Here is a 26,108-nt window from a genome sequence, read left to right on the forward strand (position 1 = left end):
TCTTTTAATCAATAAGAAAACATCAAAACTCAATTACACATAGGACTTTGTATGCCATATAATTTTTAATTATTCAACTTTTAAAAAATGATTGTTCTTATTTAAATTTGATTCATTATAAATATTAGAGATAAGATGAATTATGAGATTTAATTATTAGATATATAAATCTTTTATATTTACATATTAAATTTATAATAAATTAAATTTAAATAAAAATTTTTCATTAAAAAATTCTTCACTCGCCAACCTGTAAATACTGATTTTCTTTTTTTTTTTTAGTAAAACAAACATTAAACTATTTTTTCCACCTTTAATTTAATTTATTAACATGGTTGGTTGTTGTTGGGACCCAAATATAACGGAGGCTATGCAAATTTTAACTTGGAGTCGTTCTGGAATGTGCCTTCTCAAATGTTGAAATTGAAAATGATCACTCACTCACTCTTCTTCAAAACATATGCCAAATTAAAGTTTCCCAACACTAAACTTAATATTTTTCATAAAAATATTTTTTATTATTTAATTATAATATTAAATTAATAATATATATTTATATTACATATATATAAATATTTTTATATTTTAATAAGATTATCAAAATCAATAAAATAATTTTATTTTTTCAAAATGAAAAGTTATTTTTTTAACATAAGCTTAATTTTTCTTTAACAAAGAAAATATTTTCCATTAACTTATTTTTCTAAATGTCTCAAACATTAAAAAAATATAAAAAAAATATTTTTTTTAAATAAATATTTTTTATAAAATAAATGAAGCCTTATAAAAAAAAAGCAAATATTGTGACAAAATATTAAGAGAAGATGTTGTGTATGCATGCATGCATGCAATGTTGATAAGAGCAATTCGATGCACTCAAATTTGGGCAAATTAAAATGAATCAAAGTTGTGGAAGCATTGTTGGCGTTGGATTTAATAGAAGATGGAGGACCTGTGGATGTGTTTGGAGGGAGGGACTCGAGGAAGGAAAATTATATACTAAACCGGTTATGCCAATTAGGATAGCTTAGTTGGTATAGCAAGCCAATTAAATTCTAACTAGTGAATTTATTTAAACAAAAATTAAAAGAAAAAATAACTAAAATATGTTTTTGTTGAAGGACACCGTGTGTCAGTTTTGCCATTTCATTTTTCGCATATGTCATGCTATTGACTTTTTTCTTTCATTTTGTTTTTGAAAACAATTCCATATATTGAAGTTCTAATGGTGTACCATATCAACTAGGGTTCCTAATTGCTATAATTGAGGTATTGTATAGTTTTTCCTTGAGGAGTTTTTTTTTTTTTTGGTTGGGGGGTGTGGGGGTGGGGGCGTGAGGCGAAATATCATTCATTAGAATTATATAAAATACACCAGGTAATGCCCAGGAAAGATGGTGGAGTCACAATGGTCTCACTTAAGCACCACCTCCTTAGATAACATTTTCTAGACATGCACTCCATACAATCCTAATAGAATTAAACTACTGGTAAGTACCGTCTTCCCATAACACTACCACGGTACTAAGGATTTATGCCATGAAGGCATAAATAGACAGGAGTCGTCACCCGGGTAATAACCGGGACATATTCAATGTTTCTTCCGAGGGTCATGGATGGCAACTTACTCCTTGCAGAATTTCTACAACCGTCATTACCATAGCCCAATGTCTAGGTTCGGGATAGTGGGTACGTAAGGGAAAGGTGTTAGGCACCCCTTACACCTGGTCTAACCTCATTGATTCGAGTGCCAGTCCTCTACTAATGTTTCTAGAAGTCTTGTTTATTATTCCTTTATTAAACTTTATCCTAAAAAATGCAATTTTAATCCTACACACGCAAGTAATTCACAAAGGGTTATTGTTTACACACAATTTTCATGCACAAGTAATTCCTATCTATGGGGTTGCTAATTATTTAAATGATATTTACCAGATGACTAAAATTAATTTATTATTGAAAATTTAATTTACAAACAAATTCAATTTCAAATAACCCTATGTTTCTATTTAACCTAATTAATTAATTTTCACAAAGTTACCCTAAGGATAATTGAACTAAGTTAATTATGTACATGTGTAATTTATTCTAATATCACATAAGGCCCAAACAATCACAACCTAATAAAGATTTCTAACGTGCAAATTTATTTTACAAGTACCAAGTATTAAATTAAATTTATTTACATGCCAATGTTAGTTTAATTTACAAACAAGATTAATTTTAATTTACAAAGTATTTATTTAAATTAATTACATGCAAAAGTCAGTTAAATTAAAAACAAAGTTAATTTTAATTTACCAAATAAAAGTTCTATTATTACTACAATTTCATGCCAATGGTTATTCGATAAGTTTAGAGTTAGTTACCTATTGGTAAATGCAGTTGCCATTGGGGCAAGCTACCCTTAAAAAAGGGTCTTCTCTTCTAGTATGGCAATGATTTCCCTGGCTTACTCCTGTTTAGCTCCATATAAGCTCCGCGCAAATGCCATCTTTGGTACTTACCTTAGGGCTACTTACCAATTTTTGTTTATAATAAAAAATAAAGAAAACAAAGAAAAATAATAAAAGTACGAGAGACAGAAACTAAACATGTGCAGAGTTGTGTATCCCCTCAAATTAAACATGATTATATGATCTATATGAACATATAAAATAAATTGAAGACAAATATCATAGAATTAAAATATTGTGTGGCATAGATCTTAAAAAGAAAACAATAAAAACTGACCTTCCAGAAATCTTGTATGAAAATCTTCTTGAAGAAAATAAAAAATAAGGAAGAACTCAAAGAGTCTTGAATATCTCTAAATTTTTTATAGCTCTGAATTTTCTCTTCCTCTTTCCTCCCATCATCCTCCTCTTCCCTTCTCCAGTAGGATGATAGTGTTTGGAGTCTTAGGATAATAGGGTGTGATAGGGTTTGGAGTCTTAGGATGATAGGGTGTGATAGGGTTTGAAGTCTTAGGATGATAAAGTTTAGATGACTTAAACAACTACGATTGCAGAATTCGAATAAGACTGGGATATGGGTGAGGTGTTTCAACCAACAGAAGACAGGAAAAAATGAAAGGCACCAATAGGGAATGAGGAAGAGGTGTGGTAGGGTTTGAAGTCTTAGGGTGATAGAATTTAGATGACTTAAACAACTACGATTGCAGAATTCGAATAAGACTGGGATATGAGTGAGGTGTTTCAATCAATAGGAAGACAGGAAAAAATAGAAGGCACCAATAGGGAGTGAGGAAGAGAGTGGGGCCAAGGAGGAGAGAGATATTTTGTTATTTTAATTTTTAAAAAATAATTAAATGGGTCCCATTTAAAATTTCTATCTAGGCTTTCTTAGGCCCATAGAGCCCAATTAAAATTAATTAGATCCATTTAAGAACTACCCATATTAAATTTAAACAAAATAAAATTTTATTTAAATTTAATTAAATTAATTTTCTCAAAACTTTATTATTATTTTTATTTTTTTCAAGATCATGCCACAAAATTAATAATTCAGCTCCATGCCTCCAATTACATCTTACAGTTATATAATTTTTCATCGATGGAATGGGAGGATTGGGAAGTTAGAAGGAAGGTTGTGATGGTAACAAGGATAGGTTGGGGGTTAGATGAAAGAAAGGAAAAAAAAAAAAAGGAGAGAGGATCTAAATGTGTAGGGGAGGAAAAGAAAGCTATAGTGAATAATTTTTTTATTGATATAATACACATTAAAATTCGAATTATTTTTAAATTATTCGGATCTTTCGAATTCGATCTAATAACGAAAGGTTTTGATTTATCATTTGAGTAGACTGAACACATGAAGTACATACAAAAATGAGTATAGGAAGTTCGGACAATACCAAGCATGAGGAGGTCAGAAAGAACTATGAGAAACCCAGTTCAAATAAGTAAGTTGAAATCAGAGTTTGAATAAAGACCATTGAAACATGCCATATTGGCGTCGAGAATATGGCTAGTATAGTATGTCATGTTTTCATAATATATAGAAGTATAGCTAAATATGAATTAGCATAATCTCGTAGATCTCAAAAAGACACTTTCTATTTATTTATAAATAGGTCCTTAACACCTATCAAGGTATACAATTCATTTTTTTCATTAATGGTCTATGCTCTTAAGCAATCACTGATCGCATTTAATTTTTTGCTTGCAAGCCTTTGAGAGTATATTCACCAACTAAATAATCAATAACAACATCATTTATTAAGGATATTTAAGAATTTTTATTTTTTGTTAAAAAATCATGACACATCAACTTTATAATCAAGAGAACCTATTACAATGGGTTGAAAGAATTTTTGTGTATTAAATTAAAATTTAATGGGTTTTATATTATAAATCAAAGTTAATAGATAGTACTCTTACAATACCTAATTTAAGAATGACACATGTAATTACACTCTTTATCCATATCAATGATAAGGATTTATAGGTTTACAAAAACAAAATAATAATTATAATATATTTTAATAAAAGTATAATAAATTATTATCTAAAATACGAGGGTAAATCAACACACATTTTCATTGAAATTAAGTTAGATCCAATTATACGGGTAAATTGCACCAATTGTCTATCAACTTATATGGTTTTTTTTTTTTTTTTTTTTTTAAGTTACCTAGCTTTAATTTTTTAAAATAAAATACGTCAATATTAATTTTGTTTTAGCAAAAGTTATCTTTACTTGCAATAATAGATTTTCAAATTAATAAAAATAAATTATCCTTTTATCCTATTTTCTTTACTTTTCTCTTTTATATCTTTATAATTAAATTAATTAATAATTATTATCAATAAAATTATTTTATTTTAACTAAATTTTTTAGTAAAATTATTAATTGTATATAGGTTATTTATTATTAATTAAAATTTAATTTGTAACAACGTGTGAAAATAATATTTATACAAAAATAAATTTTAAATAATATTTTATTAATATATGACATTTTATCAATATTTTATTTTTATATAGAAAATAAAAATAATAAATAATAAATAATAATTGTAGATTATTTTTGTTAAATATTAATTTAGTGTTAGTTAAGGAAAAAAAATGAAAATCAACTTGAAATTCTATTATTAATTTTTTCTAAATAAAATTAAAGTTGAGAAATTTTATTTTAACAAATTAAAATTAAGTTACTTGAATGAAATAATAATTAAAATTGAGATACTCAGAGGGTGTTTAGTCTAACTTAGGAAAATCAGTTTAAATTAATTTGAACTTATAAATATTTAAATTTAAAACAGTTAAGTGTTTGTTTAAAGTGTTTATAAATAACTGATAAACAGTTGATGTGTTTAACAAAAAATAGCTTATAAGTACATTTATCGTTAAAATAACTATAAAATATATTAAATGAATTTTATGATAAAATTTTAAAAATTAAATGAGAATAATATATAAAATACTTGGTCAAACTAATTTAAAAGTATATAATTTATAAGTATCAAAATGAAATGTTAAGTCCCTCAACTTATTTTTTTTAGCTTATAAGCTTAATTTATAAGCTCAAAAGCTGGAGACTTAAATACAGGTTAAAAATAAGTCCCATCTTATTTATAAGCCCAAAAATATGTTAGTTTCTATTTAAAACTCTAGGGCTTATTAGTTAAGCCTATAAGCTAAAGAAAATAAGTTGGGAGGTTTAACTTTCCATTTTAGTGCTTATAAGCTACATTCTTATAAATTAGTTTATTTAAATATTTTATTATGTTATCTTCATTTAATTTTATCATAAATTTCATTTAATATGTTTTTTAATTATTTTAATAATAAATATATTTATAAATTATTTTTTATTGAACACATAAACTATTTATTAGTCACTTATAAATAATTTAATTAAATACGTAATTACTTAAAATTTTAAATACTTATAAAGTTAAATTAACTTATAAACTGATTTTCATAAATTAAGCCAAATATTCTTTAATACAATTTATTTCAATTAAAACAAAGTTTTATAGGTCTAAATCGAATTAGAATATTTTATTTCTCTCAAATAACATTGTGATTGAACCGATTTGCTTTAAATCATATTTTTTTTCTTCACGAAATGAAAAAAATTTCAAATATAATATTCAAACCAAAATCAAAAGAATTAAGAAATCTTGGAGTCCAATTTTGAATCTTAATTTCAAAGACAAAACTGATAATTTCAAGGGCTTTTGACAAAAAAGGTGTAATTAAAAATACAAAATATAAAAAAAGGGTGAGTTTTAAATTAATTATCAAAAAGGGGTGAATTATGTTAAGCTGGACGAGGTGAGTGCAGGACGCTAACTATAATAGTGTTTTTAAGGTTCTAACGCTATTCAAAATAGCGTCCGCGTGAACAAGTTGAAAGGAGAGCTGGACGCTATTCAAAATAACGTCCAGCTTTCATTGCAATAATAAAAAATTAATTAAAAAAAATTTAAAGGTTGGACGCTACTTATAGTAGCGTCCAACCTTTTTTTTATTTTTTAATAATTTTATTTTATATTTTAAATAAAATATAAATATTATTTTAATAAATAAAATTATAATATATAATATTATATATTATAAAATTTTTATTATAATATTATTTTTTAATTTAAAATTAAATTAAAATTTAATAAAATAAAAAATTAAAATTAAAAAATAAATAATTAAAAAAATTTAAGAAAAGTTGGATGCTACTTATAGTAGCGTCCAACTTTTTTTAAAAATTTTAATTATTTTATTTTATATTTTAAATAAATTAAAAATATTATTTTAATAAATAAAATTATAATAATTAATATTATATATTATAATTATTTTATTTTATATTTTAAATAAATTAAAAATATTATTTTAATAAATAAAATTATAATATTTAATATTATATATTATTATATTTTTATTATAAATATTATCTTTTTAATTTAAAATTAAATTAAAATTTAATAAAATAAAAAATTAAAATTAAAAAAATAAATAATAAAAAGGTTTAAAAAAATTAGACGCAACTTATAGTCTAATTTTTTTTAAATTATTTTATTTTATATTTTTATTATAATTTTTTAATATTTTATATTTTTTTAATTTATTTAAAATATAAAATAAAATAATTAAAAATATTATATAATATTAATTATTATAATTTTATTTACTAAAATAATATTTTTAATTTATTTAAAATATAAAGTAAAATAATTAAAAATTTAAAGAAAAGTTGGACGCTACTTATAGTAGAGTCCAACTTTTTCTTAAATTTTTTTTTAATTATTTATTTTTTAATTTTAATTTATTAAATTTTAATTTAATTTTAAATTAAAAAATTATATTTATAACAAAAATATTATAATATATAATATTACATATTATAATTTTATTTATTAAAATAATATTTATATTTTATTTAAAATATAAAATAAAATTATTAAAAATTAAAAAAAAAAAATTGGACGCTACTATAATTAGCGTCCAACCTTTAAAATTTTTTTAATTAATTTTTTATTATTGTAAGGAAAGCTGGACGCTATTTTGAATAGCGTCCACCTCCCCTTTCAACTTTTTCACGCGGACGCTATTTTAAATAGCGTCCGGACCTTAAAAACGTTATTATAGTTAGCATCCCACACTCACCTTGTTCAACTCAACATAATTCATTATTTTTTAATAATTAATTTTAAACTCACCTTTTTTTATATTTTATATTTTTAATTATACTTTTTTTGTCAAAAGCCCTAATTTCAATCTGAAAAGAAGACCAAGTCAATGAACAAAGATAGGACTGGTTTTAGGTGGACCTAACTCGGCTTTGAAATATAACAATTTTCGAAAAAGCTCCTAAAGAGAAGCACAACACATGAGAGAGATGTGACTGTTTGTCCAAACAAGGAACAATCCACAGTATACAATTCAAAATAAAAGTCGACGTTTGCTTTCCCCCCAATTTTTATTGCTTCTCCCACCAAACTCTTTTATTTTTTTTTTCCTCTAAATAAAAATAATACAACAACAACCATAAAAAAAATTATAATAAAAAAGTTGAGAAAAAAAAAAGAAAAAGAAAAGTAACCTCCCCAATTTTTGAGATAGATAGATGTGACTTTAGGGTTTCAAGCCCACCCGCCAAATCGTCCTCTCATATTCTTCACCGTACTTTTCTTATTCTCGTCACCGCATTGTCTGTTCCTGCATGATCCGGATCCCCATCCGGATCCCCATTGGATATTCGGGTTCGAATCTGCCCTGCGACAGACAATGGCGTCGAAGGCTTCGCCGTCCGCTTCCGCTAGCAGATCGGACCCTCCCAAAGACTCGCCGGAACTGGTACTCGCTACTCTTATTAGTTACTATCTCTAAATGCATGTGAATTGTTGGATGAAGCTCATTCGCTGTTTATTTTTATGTTCCTTTTTTTTATCTGTTGACCGGGGTTTTGGTTTTGCGGAGAACCTGCGTGTAATTTGATATGTGGAGATCTGGTAGCTGCATTATATAGAGTAGCTAATGTATTAAAGTTTGTTGTCCTTTTCAAGGGTTTATTTATTTTATTTTGAGAATTTTAAGTGCTGTTGATTTCCTGAACAGCACGTATTTCGACTTGAAATTTCTGTGAAAATTTTCCTAAAAAAAGTTGTTTTGTAGTAGGCAGAACAGGAATTAAGTAACTGAGAATAAAAGCCTTATAATGATACGCTAGTTGTGCTCACAGGTACCTCAAATTAAGAATCTGTCGTTTTAGGTGCTGTGTGTGATACACTTGGCTTAAAGTTTGGTTAGCCCTTTTGTTTTTTCTGTTTTACTACTGGTTTCCTTAATTTTTTCAGCTATCCGCCCCATTCCCTTTTTGAGTTTTATGGTTATTTCACTAGGGAATTTTTAAAAAATTATTTTTGGGAATGTATAAATTATGGGTTGTAATTAAGATGGACTTAATATTTTCTACAGGTGGCAAAACCACAAGAAACATCTCCAAGCATGAAGGAGGTTTTATCAGTCATTGACTCTATAAAGAAACAAGTTGCAGCTACCCGGTGTGTTTCTATAAAGGTGCATTCTTATCATATCAGAGCATTTTTAGTCAATGGGATATGCTTTTGGGTTTGGTCCTCATAATTTAAGGGTTGGATTCTGTCATATTTTTCAGAAAAGAATGGAAGAGAATAAACAAAAGTTGATTGGTGTCACAAACCATCTTTATATGTTGTCGAAGGAAAGAAGAAACAGCTGGATTAACATTAGTGATAGTAGTGTGGATTTATTGACCAAGAGGCAAAGAGATGCATTGGGTATGCACAGTGGTATTGATGCGAGTAATGGAGACAAGGATAGCCACAGCTCTCAAGAAGATGGTCATGCTTCTACAGCAGTTCTTCTAGGATCCAGTATTCCGGTCAAGAATGCTGTTCGGCCTATTAAGCTCCCGGAAGTGAAGAGATTATCCCCATATACTACATGGATTTTTTTGGATAGGTGTGTTAAAATTACCATTTATCTTATTCTCTAAGGCCACTTGAGAAGTTCTTTATACCTATCTCTGAGCATATTTTGTATAATTCTTTATCTATTACCTTCATTTGCTTGAGTGAAAGATTATAAAATTTAACTATGGTGCATTGACTTTTTGTTGCTTTGGACAATTTATTTTTTTGGTCACTTTGAAATGCATGTTCAGATGTACTTGAACTTTCGCAAGGACCTTTAGTAACAGTTGTTACAAAAACCCTGGTTTCAGCCTCTTGTTGTCAATGGATAGGTTGCATTTATACAATCCTCCATAGAGTATCCAATGTGAGAATCCTCATGTGCTAAGATATGGCCTTTTTGGTATTACTGTCGAAACTATTGTTGAGAAATCACTTTTTTAAATATACTAGTCAGAGAGTATTAAAAAATAATTTAAAATTTAATTTGATAAGTTTTAGTCATAAGAACACTAAAACAACAAAATAACTTTTACAAACTACTTTTTAACAGTGTTTAAAATGGTGCTTTTATTCAGAAAAGCAGTTTTGGCCTCTCAAACTCAGTGCCAAACAGTGACAAACGTGGATGATGGGTTTCTGCTCTTTAGATTTGGAGTTTCGTGATCTCTCAACTCAAAACACATTTTTGTGAAACAATGCTTATTTCCAATAGCATTTATTAATTAACTTATCAGTTTATGATATACCTAGTGCAGAAATCAAAGAATGACAGAGGATCAATCTGTGGTTGGACGAAGGAGAATATATTATGATCAAAATGGTGGTGAAGCACTTATTTGCAGTGACAGTGAGGAGGAAATAATTGAAGAAGAGGAGGAAAAGAGAGATTTTGCAGATTCTGAAGATTTTATTCTTCGGTTGGTATAATCATGTTTTCTACTTTGACTATGGTTATTCTTTCCTCATTTCTGTCTCTTTTTATTTTCTCTTTCCTGTTTGTATATACTTGAGTGTGATATTGCCTGTTGACCTTTTTAGCTTCTTATCAAGTGCATTTTTATTGTAACTGGAATATTCATTATTTTTTCTCTTTTCTACTTCTAGTTTCTTAAATTTAATCTAATAGAATATTATGTTACAATTCTTTTTAACTATCGAATACAAAAGTTGCATTTTTCATCATGTTTTCTTATTATTTTATTACTTTGTCAGTGCTCCATCGTAATTTCCCATGAAGCATTATTGCTGTACTTTCCTCTCTTCTTGTTACTAAGTTTCAGCTTCAGCATTTTAAATTATATGCATATTTTGTGCACAATTTCTGTTTTCATTGGAAAATTATTACTTCCTGGATTCTTTCTAATAAATTAGTTGGTTTAGTTTGTTGGTTTAAATCTCTTGAATGTAAAAAGAATTTGTTAATCTGTTGGATATTTCCTAATCATAAAGAAATGTATTTTCTAAGTAAAACCGATTATTCATGTTGGATTCTGTTTTACCAGCATGACTATCAAGGAAGTTGGTTTATCTGATCCTGTATTGGAATCACTGGGACAATGTCTTTCCAGAAGCCCTTCTGAAATTAAGGTATGCATTTGTGAGGAGAATGCGGTATTTTCAGTTTCTTCTCTTTTTTTTTTTTCAATACAAATTGTTATTTGAAGGGGTAATTTAATTACATTTATTCTATCGATCTTCTTCTTTGTATTATCTGAGAAAAACTGGTCATTGTGTAAGCTTTGGTCCAGCTGTTTTCCCATTTGCTTTGTGCTGGCTTTACACAGATATGAAACACCGTCAAACATCTTATACAGGCAAGATATGAAGTTCTTACAAAAGAAGAGACAGCTATATGGGATCCAAAGAATGGAGATGGTGATGCACAAACAGTGAATTCTTTTCTCGATAAGGATCTTGAAGCTGCTTTGGATTCTTTTGACAATCTCTTTTGTCGTCGATGTCTTGTAACATTTTCATACTCCTTGAAAATTTATGCTGTTTTATGTCATCTTCTGGTAATTGAATTAGTTCCTCCTATTTTATATTGGCAGGTCTTCGATTGCAGATTGCATGGATGCTCACAGGATCTTGTGTTTCCGGTAAGTTAATTATTTAAGGCTAATTGGCAAGTTGTTGCATGAGTTGCTGGTGGACAATTTTACATGTTTTGTCCATACAACATATTGCTAGGCTGAGAAACAACATCAATGGACCCATCCAGATGAGGAAAATGTACCTTGTGGTCCACACTGCTACAAATCGGTATGTGTTTGGTGTTCATCAATCTGATTTATTTTATTGGGAGTTTCATATTTAGTCATTGGTGAAAAAATGTGTAAGCTGCTTCCACTTTACTCATGTCAGGTTTTAAAGTCGGAAAGAATTGCTACTGTGAATTCTCCTGAGTATGGTGATCTTGGAGAAAATTCTGTCCATCCATCTGATGGGATGGGGACTCAAATTTCCTCAAGGAAGAAATCTTCTGCTCAATCTGCCAGGAGGAGGGTGAAGTCCAGCCAAAGTGAAAGTGCTTCATCAAATGCAAAAAATGTTTCAGAGAGCAGTGACTCAGAGATTGGACCTCGGCACGATGCCGCTTCACCTTCCAAGGCTAAGCTTGCTGGAAAAGGTGGGAGTTGTCATAGAAACAGCAAGCGAGTGGCTGAACGTGTTCTAAGTTGCATGCGGAAAAGGCAGAAGAAAATAGTGGCTTCTGATTCTGATTCTATGGCTAGTGGAGGCCTTTTGGCAGGAGATATGAAACTTAGATCCACCTCACGCAAAGAAAATGAAGATGCTAGTTCTTCTTCTCATAAGAATGTTAAATCTCCAACTGTTGGAAGGTCTAGGAAGAAGGAATGCTTAATTCAGGACGGTAACAACTTAGTACAGGGTGAAGGTCATGATGGTCCTCCAAGTGAGATGATTACTGATGCACCTAGCAGTGATGACACACTAAGGAAAGAAGAGTGCATAGATGAAAGTGTATGTAAAAAAGAGTTGAGTGATAACAGATCCTGGAAAGCTTTTGAAAAAAGCCTATTTGAGAAAGGTGTGGAGATTTTTGGGAGGAACAGGTTAGTAGTTGCATTTTGTGCATGTTCTTTTGCTTTAATTTTTCCTTTTTTCGTTGAATTTATTTTTGATGTCTTAGGTGCGAGATGGTATTCAATATGCATGATGTCTGATATGATCATCTGTATTTTAAGTTGCTTAATTTGATTCACCACATTAAAATTGATTTTTATTTCTTTGTATTTGGATTGCTTTAAGTGAAACTGCCTGGTTCACCTCTTAAAAGAATTTCAATTACAAATTCATTGGTTAAAAGAAAAAAAATTTTCACATATTCTTGACCAATGTGTCAAAAAATGTTTTTTCACAAATTTTGAACTTTTGAAGTTTCAAGTGCATGTGATGAATAAACAATATTTGTTTGAAAAGAAAGATTGATTCTGCCGTGGAAACATAAAGTGTTATAAGCACCAAATCCCCTCCCAAATTGTCTTTGAATAAAATGTAGGCTCCTTTTATCTTCTTAGTTTTTAGACTAGCATTCCAGATTTGCAAGTAACTCTAACTAAAATATTTCAATCTTAGAATGTGACTTGCTTCTGCAAAATGAATTTTTCCTATTCACAAAGGAATAAATAAAATGGTTTGTTATTTGGTAAGTAGCTCATAGCTTTTTTTTAATATTTATTTTTTAAATTGAATTGTTCATTATACATCAAAATTGTTATCATTTGTAAATTCAACAGAACTAAGCCAATGAAAGATTAAGAAAAAAAAACTTTTGTAAATAAGAAATGCAAACTAGATGGTTTCATAATTTATTTAATGGATTTTAAGTTTAACAAAGTGAAACTGTTCTATTATACCGTACTACATTCTTCAAGTAGGATTTGGTAATTGAGTCATAGCTTTTCTAGTGATGTATGTTGTCAGGGAAAATGCATTTGCTCAAAGAAGACATGCTCTTTGGTGAAGGAGCAAACTAAACTTTCATAACTACAAAATAAACATGCTCTTTAAATAGAAAAAAAACTAAAAATCATCTAGCTGATAGCCTGATACGTTCTGCATACGTTTTGCATATTAATCCCAAGAACTTATGTTGTCATTTCATTAATTCTCTAACGTTGGTTTTTGTGTTTCATGACAGTTGTTTAATTTCTAGGAATCTTTTAAATGGTTTAAAAACTTGTTGGGAGGTTTTTCAATATATGACTTGTTCTGAGAATCGGCTGGCCTACCAAGATGGTGATGGTGCAAATTCTCTTGGTGAAGGATATTCCAAGTTTGACTTCAATGGAGCATTGGTTAGTGTTTATGTAACTTGTTTTCATCTAGTATATGACTGTTTTTCTCTAATGAGATTTACATCTAATCTTTTTCAACTGTGGTATGATTTTTTTTTTTGGGGACATCAGGGTAATAATGAAGTAAGAAGAAGATCTAGATTTTTACGCAGAAGAGGTAGAGTTCGCCGCTTGAAGTATTCTTGGAAGTCTACTGCTTACCATTCTATTAGGAAACGGATTACTGAGAGGAAAGATCAGCCATGCCGACAGTATAATCCATGTGGTTGCCAAACTGCTTGTGGAAAGCAATGTGCATGTCTGCTAAATGGCACATGCTGTGAGAAGTACTGTGGGTGAGCTTTTGCTTAACAACTCAAAATGATGCATAGAGATTTTCTTTTCTGCAACTGGAATTTCATTCAGATTTAAAATTGTGGAGTTCAATCATAGAACTGCATTCCTTACTGACTTGAACAATTTTTGGGGTTTATAGATTAGATGCCTGAGTGGCTGTGTACACTTGCATGTATACTCACAAATGGTACTGATGATAAGATTCTATGCTAATATTTACTTGTTCATCTAGTTGTCCTAAGAGTTGCAAGAACCGATTTAGGGGCTGCCATTGTGCTAAAAGTCAATGTCGAAGTCGTCAATGTCCATGCTTTGCTGCAGACAGGGAATGTGATCCAGATGTTTGTAGGAATTGTTGGGTCAGGTGAGTTGGTAATCCTTGCTCTTTACTTTTTATCCACAACTTCTTTTCATTCTCCTTTTTCTTCACCCATTCTCCTTTTTCTTCACCTTTTCCCTTATCTTCAGTAAAAAGGAAAAAAAATCCCTAATCTTGGGAAGGTGTTTGAATATTATATTATTTATTAGTTAGTACAATGGGTAAAATAAATATCTTGGAATGCTAATATTTGTTTTTCCAGACCTTTAATTTCCAAGCTAATAATTCATTTAGCTGTATGTATCACAAGTATTGTCAAATTTGCACTTCTGCTTGTTTATTTCATGTTAGAATTACCAAAAAAAGGGGGGGGGGGGGTGGTTTATGGTGATAGTGCAGAATAAAAAGTCAGACAATCTTATGCTTTCACATGTGAAAATCAATGAGATATTAATTATGATCAAGTTCTTGCCAATGTTTGGTCTCCCTTGTGCGATTAGAACCAAATGAAGGTTTGACGAATATTGACTTCCATATCAGGGTTTAATATTGATGTGGAATTTGTGTTTCCCGAAAGTTGACTACCTTTTTTGTGGTTCCTTTGGGAGGATTTAAAGTATTGCATTTGATGTGAGCTTTGGAATATTTAGAGTTGCAAGTTATGAATGTCCAATGTTTTTAGTTTAAGTCCATTGATCAAACTTCTATTTTCCAAAATTTGCTTGTCAAAACCTTGTAGACGGCACTATAAATGTTGCTATACTGTGTCACTGTACCACCAGTAGCATCTCTCATATAAGCATCACCAATTTTGCCCCTGCTTAACATGGCAGCATCACGACCATTTCTGCTTTGGCAACTAGCTCCATGTAATCAACACAGCTTTCATACTTACACTGTTATCATGTTATCACCATTGCTGTTACCATCAATTCTAGTTCTTTGTATCACCATTATTCATGGTGCCCCTGTTGTCAACCTATCACCACCACCAAGCCGTGAGATGCCACTGCTGTCAACCTGTCACCACCACCAAGCCATGAGATGCCACTTTTGATCTCATTGTTAGTTTTCTTGTATCACCATGTTACCTACGGTCATTTATACCACCAATTCCATATCCAGCTATTTCCAGTTTGTTACCTCTATCACCCTATCTCATGCTATCTCTGATATTGCTTCCACTATTGCATTTTGTTTACATCATTGCTGCTAATACTGATATGATAATGACTGAAGCTAGGGGAACAACATTAAAATTCCTCAGTCATAACTGTTTCTGTATAAATTGCAATGTGATTGGTAAACTTTTTTTTTCTTTTGTGCAAATTTCATGGCATTTAATAAGATTAATTTTGATTCATTCTTTGCTAATTGTTGGACTCTAAATGATAGGTTTTTAGCTTATATATCGTAAATTCATGGATAAGCATTATTAAAGAAACATAAAAATCATAGTTCTAATTTCTTTTTTCTACCTTTGGATCTTCTCCTTTCACCTCTTTCCTCAACCTGCTCTTTCTTTTCCTCACAACTTTCTACCTCTTGAGCTGATTAAATTCAACTCTATGCAGTTGTGGTGATGGTACTCTCGGGGTTCCTAACCAAAGAGGTGATAATTATGAATGCAGGAATATGAAGCTTCTTCTTAAACAACAACAAAGGGTAACTACATTTTTTTTATTATTTCTAATTCCTCTCATTGTTTACTATGCAAACAAAGTTGCATGGGGCTGAATTTCCTCATCTTATAAGGTCTTTCAATTGTCTGGTTTTGAAGTAATATTTTAGTGGGGGTGAAATTCTCCCATCTGGAAATGAGCATTTTTATCTACCAAGCCATACATAGTGTGCCATGTGATTGTAAAGATTTTATTAGGCTGAATGGTAATCTTTCCATGTGGTTGTAAAGTTTTTGTAAGATTGAACACTAAATTCCATAACATGACTTAAAAACATTACACATTTCTGAGGATTTAACTCAAAATCGTTTAGAGTGGAGAAAGCGAATCCATATAGCCGGCCCCAAATTTTTGGGATAAAAGTTTAGTTGAGTTGAGTTAAGTTGAACACTAAATTCCATAAAATTGTAATATGATATTTGTGTTTTCTTGACAATGAGTGCAGAGCAATGGAGAATAGTATGTTTCCTAACATGAGCATTAGACAAGAAAAGGGGATGGGTCAACCAAAAATGACCGGAGTGGTAAAAAATGATTAAATATCACAGAAATTTATGTAAAGCAGTGTTAATGGAGGAAAATTGTCATGTAATCTATCCTAACTAGTTCTTGAGTTTCAACTAAGACTTAGTTGAGTATATCCAAGTGATAAACAGTAAATTCTGCTATTAGCATATTCTAGGAATACAAAAAGGTATTGGAATGCTTGTCGTGGGGAAAATCACTATTGAACTATTCAGCTCTTCTTGGATTTTCAGTTGTGATATTCACTGATGCTTCATCCTTGTAGAACTGATCATAGCCCCAGCATGGAGAAGTGACAAATGACAATCATGCATTATTGTTATTTTCTTTTGTTCAGTTGCTATTCATTAAAATGTCAAATGGGTGCCAGCCCATGCTCCACACAAAAATGGAAAAAGAGGGTGAGAGGGAGAAAGAGGAAGCCAAATAAAAAATATAACTTGGGGCCTTCATTGAAACAAAAAAATATTTGATGGTGATGTCTTTTTCAGCTACTGACCTTTTCCTCTATCCTAGTAATCTTGGGCTTGATTCTGTTCAGGTTTTACTTGGAAGATCTGATGTATCTGGTTGGGGAGCTTTCTTGAAGGTAACATTGAGATATGATCTTGTTTTTTGTTTGGCTTTCATGTTTCATCTTGCTGATGAATATGAATAATACTTGGTCACAACTCCAGAATAGTGTTGGCAAGCACGAGTATCTAGGTGAATACACTGGAGAGCTGATTTCACACAGGGAAGCAGATAAGCGGGGGAAGATATATGACCGTGAAAATTCGTCATTTCTCTTCAATCTGAACGATCAGGCATGACTTTTTGAATCACATAGGATTTGGCATAAAGATTCAAATCTTTTCTTTGCTCTTTATGATTCAAAGATAATATTTTGCAGTTTGTTCTTGATGCTTACCGCAAGGGTGATAAATTGAAGTTTGCCAACCACTCACCAGACCCAAATTGCTACGCAAAGGTATATGTCCAAATGTTGCACACTGGATTTTTGAAATGTTTACTTATGCATTTGGGTTTAACGTTGCGGCTAGAAATACTGGAACAATGCATTTCAGACATTTTGCCAGCACTTACCGTTTCAAACCATTGTTTGGCAGGTCATAATGGTTGCAGGGGATCACCGTGTGGGTATATTTGCCAAAGAACGAATTAGTGCAGGAGAAGAACTTTTCTACGACTATCGATATGAGCCAGACAGAGCTCCTGCCTGGGCTAGGAAGCCTGAAGCATCTGGATCGAAAAAAGAAGATGGAGCTCATACAAGTGGTCGGGCTAAGAAAGTTGCTTAATTTGAGCATTTGTTTACATCCTCAATTCAAAATTTTTGTAATTCTTTTACAGGCAGAAGATGCATCATTCTCATTGACCATAGAGGATAGGCAAACGCACAATCATTATCAAGTTGGAGAGGCCATTGTCATCTCCACGGATAACTTTTTTCTGATTTTGCACTCAATATATGTTATTCTTGATCAAATTGTATTTACTAAAGCAGGATAATCTAACATTGAACCGTGCATGTAAAAGTGCAATTGGTTAGGAAATTTCATTAATGCTCTCGAGGACAAGGGTCGTTTACTTGCATACTTGCGTGAATTTTAGTTTTTGTAATGGAGTCTTGTAGTACCGTGAGACTCATAGCATTATGGTCTTGTTTAGTTGAGGGTATCTCAACTCCGGAACATTTTAGAGTGCAGAAGTTAACTGATTAGAGGGTGATAGTTGATAGCCGGTAGAAATTCAAACAGGTGAACTAAAATATTTAGTTTATGTATAACTGATATGATATTTATCAGCTGCAGTTTGTATCAGTTTTATTTTTATTGTTAGACTTATTTTTTATTAGCTGATAGTTGAGTTGATTTTTTTTATTTTGATCATATTATTTTTTTTTCATTTAATTCTAAAATTAATATTATTGATATTTTTATTTTTTTATTTATAATTTTAACATTTTAATTAGCGCATTTGAATTTTGTTAAAATATTTTTTATTAATAACATAAAATATAAAATATTTATTTATATCTAAAAACTTAAAATTAATTATAAGGTTTTTTTTCTTTATCTACAATAATAATTATTTTATTATTTTATTTATATTTTTAAAGTATTTAATTATTTTGTAAAGAATTTAATTATTTTTTTATTTTAATAATAAAATAAATAATATAATATAATAGATTAATAATTATATATTTATTTTAATAATATAATAAATAATATATTATTTTAATAATTATATATTTAATTTAATAATAAAATAAATTATATGATATATACTTTTATTAATCATTTCACATATGAATAATAACCACTAATTATAATTTTACTAAATACTTAATATAAATCAATTAACATCTTTGACTTAGTTTTTCCACTTTTTAAGGAAGTAACATACCTATTTTATGAGTACTAGAAAGTGAATTTCTAAAAAAAATAGGACATTTGACTCAAAAAAAAAAATGTTGTACAGTCACTAGGAAGGTTCTTTTTCATTTATTATAAAAAATGGATAAATCATACCAATCATGAAAATATATTATTAATGTTTATTCTAGGTTTTATTCGCATGATTCTATAATTATACAAAAATAAATTGCAATTTTAAACTTAAGGTTTAAAATATTGAAAATTAAAAGGAGAAATTATAAAAAAAGTATTATATGGTTTCATTCATTTAGTATTTCAAAATTGTGGTGATATTCGGAAGTTTCACTCTAATAACAAATCACAAATTTTTTTGTCTTTTTTTTTTTTTTCAAGATCTATTGATATAAAATTAATATTTAATTAGAAATCATTTTTATTATAATTATGATTTTTGTTTTCATGTCTTCTTCTTCTCACAAAAATGGCATCACCTGTGCCCATGAGCCCATTGGAGAATATGGCATCTTTTGTTGTTAGAACAGCCAATTCGGTGAAAGCATCTCTTACATTGGTCTTAACCAGGGAAGGAAGTCATCGCAAGGAAAAGGGAATGACAAGTTCATGGATTTCTACATCTGTTTTTATTTCCTTTTCGCTAATCATTTCCCTCCCAGGAGTTCTGTATCTAGTGCTACAAATGATACAAGTCCTAGTTAAATCCAAGACCGAATTGTTTCAGGACTGATCAATATCCTAATTTGTAACTAAGTAGAATTAGGAAAATTCTTATGCATAGATTTGAAAGATCAACCTCAATTCTACCATTCACAATCAAAATTATCTCTGCTTCTCATGCTCTACAGTTTAAGTGTTCTATTCCTTCTCATGGAAGACCAGCTCTCTGCACCAAAAATTAGGCTGAATTTCATCCTCTATTATATTTACATGGGTCACGATTCGTTTGCTTGATTTTCCCGATCCAATCATTCCTCTGGGGAACACTCTTAGAGATCAAAGATACATCGAGATACCCACCTGTGATTATTGAGAATCGACAAGCAGACTTGCATGCGAGACCTTGACTGCCATGGGGACTCCTAAGACACAATCTGAGCTTATTATGAGATGAGTTGGTCTTGACATTATGTTTTTGCATATCTAGTTACACTACATCAATTTCAGAAAACACATACATGGTATAAGTCCACAGAAAAGAATATGATTATAGGGATGCTTATGACATGGATCCATTAATGACAATTGGTATACGCCTGCCAATTACTGCATCAAAACAATTCATTGACGGGTTCCATATTGGGGTTTAGGACCCAGAAACTGTACCGTATGCATGGAAGAGTTTGAGGAAGTCGATGAACAATAACTTTCTTTTCTTTTTATTTTTTTTAATTTAAAAAAATAAATTTATTAAAAATTATTTTTTTAATCCACACTATAGAAGATAGAAAACAAACAATCGTGATTTGCTAACGGCGTAAAACTTTAGGATGTCATTTTATTATAAAATAAAAATGAACAAAATTATAGAATATTTTTTATAATTCTTTTAAATGAAAATATAATAAAATATATAATCTCATAATCTAAAATTAAAGTTTATAAAGTGTGTGTCTATATATATATATAGGTATTGGATGAGGCATCTCAATCCTATACGTGAAGTCTGGTATATTCCTCCCTCTCTGCTTTGGCAAGCTACAACTAATGCGAGTATGCATTTCTTAGTAGCCAAAGCAAGCTGCCCTATACGTTTGCATTAAAAATTATGGTTAAAGGCTAAATATTAAAAAATAGTTAAAAATCAATAATCATACTGAAATTGTAGCATTTGATTTTAATTGCAAAGCCTGAATTGAAATAGAAACTGGATGGGCAAGCCCACCCAACCACTTGAAACCCAATGACAAAAGTGAGGCAAAGTCCTGACCCTAGGCAAAACCAAATAAAGATTCGCAATAAAACGGTGTCGTTTCATTTTAGAATAAAGTTAAGGGGACAAAAAGAAGGTGCTTCTCTTCTCCCTGGTTAATCCCCGCCCTTCAATAATTAATACCCAAAAAACACTCGTCACCTTCATTGCACAGTAAAACTTCTCTTCCGCTTTGCACACCTCTCTCTCTCTCTCGAGCCCTGCATAAGCAGTGGCCATGTTTGCGTGCTTCGCGGACCACTGTAGGTTACGCGGAGCCGCTCTCGCTGTTGGGTACCTGTGCCTCTATCTGCTACTGATCTCGTTAGCCTTCATAGCACATGCACAGGTATATTTCCTTATTCCTCTCTCTTTCTCTCTTGATTTATATATGATCTGCTATTGAACTGAATTGCCAAGGAATTCCAGGTGCTGGACTTGTGCATAGCAGCTAAAAATTGTGGGCCAGGGCTTTTCTGTGGAAACTGCCCTGCTTTGGGCAAGAATCAACCCGTCTGCACCAGAGGCCAAGCTATCATTCCCACCTCTATTGTGAGCTTCTTTGTTTTTAATTTTGTGTTTTTGTTGATGGGTACCCCTTCTTAAACTTTTTAAATGTTTTGCTGTTTCTGGTTACAGATTGATGCGTTGCCTTTTAACAAGTACACATGGTTAGTGACTCATAATGCGTTTAGCATCGTGGATGCACCGCTTTTGCCGGGTGTTCAAAGACTGACATTTTATAATCAAGAAGATACTGTGACTAATCAGTTGAGGGTATGTGGATGTGACCCTGTTCTCAGTTCTGTCTTTTCTTTTCTCCCTTGATTTTTCATTGACGCCTTGTTTGGTTCCTGAGAGTTGTAAGACGAAAATTATGAAGGAAATTGAGAGCTAATTTATGTGAGATACATTTATTTGTCTGAGTTAGGGTAAGATTAAGCGTTAAATTGCACATTTCATGTCTTTCTTGTACTCGGTTTCTTGGCATTTAGACAAACTATGTTAGTATTTATTCTCCCTCTTTTTTTTTTCTTTTTTTTTATAAAATATTTTGATAGGTGCACTCTCTTGATTTATGCGTTTGGTTTTTTATGTTTGTTTGCTAGAATGGTGTAAGGGGACTGATGCTGGATATGTATGATTTTGAGGATGATATCTGGCTCTGCCATTCTTTTCGAGGGCAATGTTTCAACTTCACAGCCTTTGTAATGTGTTTTTCCATTTTACCAATTTAGTAAACTGAGATGTATTAGCAGGTCTATGAATTAGTTTATAATGTGTTCTTATATATTGTTCTCAGGAACCAGCAATTAACACCTTGAGGGAAGTAGAAGCATTCTTGAGTGAAAATCCAACTGAGATCGTGACCATTATAATTGAGGATTATGTGCATACCCCAAAAGGGTTAACAAAGCTGTTCACTAATGCTGGTTTATATAAATATTGGTTTCCTGTCTCCAAGATGCCCAAAAAGGGTGAAGATTGGCCCACTGTGACTCAGATGGTGCAAGAGAATTGCCGGCTTCTGGTTTTCACTTCAATTGCTTCAAAGGAAGCAGAGGAAGGCATTGCTTATCAGTGGAAGTACATATTGGAAAATAAGTGTAAGCATCATATTCACAACTATTTGCTGCTTTTATAACACCGTTTATAGATTCTTTGTCCAGTAACAGTACACAGTATTGGGTTTCAGCTGGCGATCCTGGGGTGAAGCCAGGGTCATGCCCAAATAGAAAAGAGTCAAAGCCACTGAATTCCAGAAGTGCATCTCTTTTCTTAGAGAATTACTTCCCAACATATCCAGTTGAGAGCGAAGCTTGCAAAGAGCATTCGACTCCACTTGCTAAGATGGTTGGCACCTGTTATAAAGCAGCAGGGAATGTGATGCCCAATTTTTTAGCAGTCAACTTTTACATGGTATTATCTTTAAGATGGACAGAAGAAAGCAATTAAATATATCTTAATTAAGCATTCTAACTGCAATAAAAATAATGCAGAGAAGTGATGGTGGCGGAGTTTTTGATGTTTTGGACAGGATGAATGGCCAGACGTTGTGTGGTTGTAGTACTGTGACAGCCTGCCAGGTCTGTCATCTCTTCTTTTCATTATTTTAATTTAGTTGTTTTTGGAGCCTGGAAAATCAATGATGTTGAAGATATAGTAGATATAATTTCACGAAGTTTCAATTTTGCAGTCCAGTTGGTTTCATCTGAATTCTACATCTACTTCATTTGGATTGAATATTTGAATAAATGGTTAGCCTAGCAGTGAAAATTGGTTTTAGCCTAGCAGTGAATATTGGTTCAAATCATGAAACACGAAGCTCCCATTTCATTGCTTTGCAAGCGAGAGACTTGTTTTGTAAAGAAAGGATGATGGCCTAGGAGTTTTTAATAAATGCTCAAAACATATGCATAATGTTGTGTCTTATGTTGACTCTAAAACCACCCACACATATTCGAACTAGACTTAATTAGAGGCCAATCTTGTTTTAGTGAACACATTGATTTACTTTTTGTTTTGTTGATAGCTCAAATCACTTTGGTTTCATAGGATTACACTTGCGGAAAGTTTCTAACTCTTCTGACAACATTCTAGTATGCATAAATTTGCTGTTAATTATGCAGGCAGGAGCGCCTTTTGGATCTTGCAAGAATGTAGCTAGTACTAGTCCTGTGACAACTACTACAGGAAGCTTTTCAGGATCTGTTCAGTTTTCAAGATCTGCATCAACAGTCTGTTCTCCAAATTTTTTTATTTTCTACTTATTTTCTCTTCGATTGATGGCATTTATGTTACAAATGCAATGAATAATTTCTGGGGTAGATGGTTGTGAGCTACACCTTTAGTTAGACAGTTAGTTGGCTACTCTTTGGTAGAGTTCATAGTGTCAATATGTATTCTTCAGTCAGAACTGGTACAACACGTCCCTGTCTTATAGAGGAAGGTAAAGAAACACTTGCCAGAGGTATGAAGCGTGACTATGAACAAAGAACTTTTGAGATTCTCATATGGAGGCAAAAAGTAAGGACTAGCAAAGGAATCTGAGGTAGATGGTGGCCAAGGGAGACCTGGAATATCTCAAGAATGGGTTCAGGTATGCAGTGTGCTTCACTACTAGATTGCCTGCATCTTTAAGATAGGCATTTCACCTCTTTGTTCTTTGCAGCAGCATGCTTTTCTTTTTGGCTTCTGTGTTTTGCTTCTTATCAGGTTATAACATCTCCCCAGAGCTTCACAGATGTGCTTCTGAATATTTAGAAACATCCAAAAACGTATTTCTTACTTGGGAAATTCTTGCTTAGACTTAGTGCATCATGAGTCCAAGACACATCATGTATGGTGGCACTCAAATTTTTTTGTTTTGGGTTCATAATAGACCAAGTCTAAGAAAGTTTTTCCTTGGTTGCATAAGCAAGGATGCTCAGTCCAAGGAACTTTCCTAAGCAAAATCACCTGGAGGAAAGTAAATTTTTATAATTTCTGCTCGAGCTCATGATAATGTAGCAACCATCCTGGCTGTCAGAAATGACATCTGTAAACATTTTGCCAATTTATTATAGTTAAATGCATTTAAATGCTATGTACTGTTATGTTTAAAATTCTTAGATCTGCTATAGTTAGGGAAAACCCCTTTGTTATGTATTTATTTTTCTGGGCTATATTTTCTGAAGGGGCTGCTAGTTGGAATCCAAGATAACCTATAGGGTTAAATTGTGTGGCCAAAAAAATTAATTTCATTTCTTTAACGTTCAGATGTATTTTGATGATAAATTCATGTATCTTCTTCATCAAAACAATTTCCCCTTCTTGGTTTCTTTTACTTTGGACAGATTTTTTTAATCTCTATGTTCTTGTTTTTAAGGTTTTATTTAGGCCATGTGCACCTGAAGGCTGGAGCATAACAATATGATACGGCATGTATTGAAGTGCTTCTACTGTTATTTTTATGTTTCTGCTAGTACTTGTATTTCAATATTGTCATTTGGGTATGCTTTCCCACTCATATTCTGGTCTTTTTTTAATCTTGCCAATATTCTGGAACATATAGGCTATTGGAATTGAATTTACACTCTGAATAGCTAGGAGAGAAATGGAGAGAAATGAAAGTCCCAACCATACTTGGCATGTGTCTCGTATTATTATTATTATTATTGCAAGCTTACCAAATGGTCTAGTTCTTGAAACAAATTGGGGAGGAACCAAAAAGCTAAGCTCGAACAAATTCTTCCTAAATTATTTAAAATAATATTTTCATCTACTTAAATTATATGGATTTAGGCTCTTTGTAAAATAATTTATATATGAAAAATGTTTTTCATAGAAAATATTTTTTAAGAAAAAATTTTCTATGAAAAATATTATTTGTTGTTTGGTTTCGTATGTATTTATGTCATTCATGTGTAAGTGTTTTTATATTGGCAAAAAGTCTTTTTAAACTATTGATAATTAATCTCAAAATTAAATAAGTTTTTATCAATTTAATTAATCTTTTTAAGTCATTGACCATTACTCTTATAGTCAAATAAGCATTTGTCAATTTAATTTATCTTTTTAAACTCCTGACAATTACTTTTAGGTAGTGTTTGATATAAATGATTTTTATGAAATTTTTTGAAATTTATTTGTAAATTTAAAATTTTTGTATTTGATTTAAATGAAATTTATTTGGTATTTTTAATATTCAATTCCATGGAATTTATGATAATTAAATCAAGTTTTATCAAAATTAATAGAATTTATAAATAATTTTTAAATTTAAAATCATTGAAAAAAATATTTTCTTATTATATATTATTTTATTTTATTTATTTTAAATATAAAATTTATTTCATTTGAAATTAATTTTACATATAATATAAAATATACTAAACAAAGAAATTCATTTGTGAATGAATTCTATCATGAAATTTATTTACAAATGAAATAAATTTTACCATGGAATTGAACTAAATAGGGTATTAGAGTCAAATAAGTCATTGTCAATTTAATTGATACATTTAAGTTCTTATAAATAAAAAAAATTCACTTTTACAAGCTTCCATTTGACACTGTATGTGCTTCATTAAACCTAAGTCAAGCATACCTAGTATCATTAGGTTATGCAGTGTTTGAAATTCTTCTTCTGCATCCAGCACAAGACATATAAAAAAAATACTAAATTCAATATTGGGCATGCTGAATGGCAATAATAGTGCATAATTTT

General features: G+C 30.7%; 2 protein-coding genes across 7 annotated transcripts; both read left to right on the top strand.

The window, feature by feature from the left end:
• The first annotated feature begins 8,013 nt into the window (after nt 1–8,013).
• LOC110668334 (histone-lysine N-methyltransferase CLF) lies at nt 8,014–18,184 on the top strand. Of its 2 annotated transcripts, XM_058154478.1 has the most exons (17): nt 8,014–8,304; nt 8,926–9,027; nt 9,125–9,450; nt 10,160–10,321; nt 10,907–10,991; nt 11,219–11,368; nt 11,456–11,503; nt 11,595–11,666; nt 11,769–12,481; nt 13,570–13,726; nt 13,838–14,061; nt 14,295–14,426; nt 15,956–16,046; nt 17,130–17,177; nt 17,266–17,394; nt 17,481–17,558; nt 17,698–18,184. In XM_058154478.1, exons 1-17 carry the CDS (start codon nt 8,236–8,238, stop codon nt 17,887–17,889), a joined length of 2,778 nt encoding a protein of 925 aa, XP_058010461.1. In that variant the 5' UTR covers nt 8,014–8,235; the 3' UTR covers nt 17,890–18,184. The 2 variants fall into 2 exon arrangements, with proteins under 2 accessions (XP_058010461.1, XP_058010462.1); XM_058154479.1 differs by lacking the exon at nt 8,014–8,304 and having other exon boundaries at nt 8,929–9,011.
• Nucleotides 18,185–21,019: 2,835 nt separating this feature from the next.
• On the top strand, nt 21,020–24,908 carry LOC110668354 (PI-PLC X domain-containing protein At5g67130). 5 transcript variants are annotated; one of them, XR_002497516.2, is made up of 9 exons: nt 21,023–21,248; nt 21,329–21,451; nt 21,539–21,676; nt 22,009–22,107; nt 22,203–22,506; nt 22,596–22,819; nt 22,900–22,986; nt 23,530–23,999; nt 24,768–24,908. XR_002497516.2 is itself a non-coding variant. In XM_058154480.1 (8 exons), exons 1-8 carry the CDS (start codon nt 21,138–21,140, stop codon nt 23,710–23,712), a joined length of 1,263 nt encoding a protein of 420 aa, XP_058010463.1. In that variant the 5' UTR covers nt 21,021–21,137; the 3' UTR covers nt 23,713–24,485. The 5 variants fall into 5 exon arrangements, 3 of the variants coding, with proteins under 3 accessions (XP_021685241.2, XP_058010463.1, XP_021685240.2); XR_002497515.2 differs by lacking the exon at nt 24,768–24,908 and adding an exon at nt 24,116–24,485; XM_058154480.1 differs by lacking the exon at nt 24,768–24,908 and having other exon boundaries at nt 21,021–21,248; nt 22,203–22,500; nt 23,530–24,485.
• The last annotated feature ends 1,200 nt before the right edge of the window (nt 24,909–26,108 follow it).

This window comes from Hevea brasiliensis, chromosome 10 (assembly GCF_030052815.1).
Source record: "Hevea brasiliensis isolate MT/VB/25A 57/8 chromosome 10, ASM3005281v1, whole genome shotgun sequence".
Lineage (NCBI taxonomy): Eukaryota > Viridiplantae > Streptophyta > Magnoliopsida > Malpighiales > Euphorbiaceae > Hevea > Hevea brasiliensis.

What these genes read in the sequence shown, in the direction of transcription:
- LOC110668334 (XM_058154478.1), top strand. Translation starts at nt 8,236, where the DNA reads ATGGCGTCGAAGGCTTCGCCGTCCGCTTCCGCTAGCAGATCGGACCCT. An exon ending in CCCGGTGTGTTTCTATAAAG is followed by an intron (nt 9,028 to 9,124) that starts GTGCATTCTTAT and finishes CATATTTTTCAG; the next exon opens with AAAAGAATGGAAGAGAATAA. An exon ending in TGCTGTGAGAAGTACTGTGG is followed by an intron (nt 14,062 to 14,294) that starts GTGAGCTTTTGC and finishes TTGTTCATCTAG; the next exon opens with TTGTCCTAAGAGTTGCAAGA.
- LOC110668354 (XM_021829548.2), top strand. Translation starts at nt 21,138, where the DNA reads ATGTTTGCGTGCTTCGCGGACCACTGTAGGTTACGCGGAGCCGCTCTC. An exon ending in CCTTCATAGCACATGCACAG is followed by an intron (nt 21,249 to 21,328) that starts GTATATTTCCTT and finishes AAGGAATTCCAG; the next exon opens with GTGCTGGACTTGTGCATAGC. An exon ending in CTATCATTCCCACCTCTATT is followed by an intron (nt 21,452 to 21,538) that starts GTGAGCTTCTTT and finishes TTCTGGTTACAG; the next exon opens with ATTGATGCGTTGCCTTTTAA.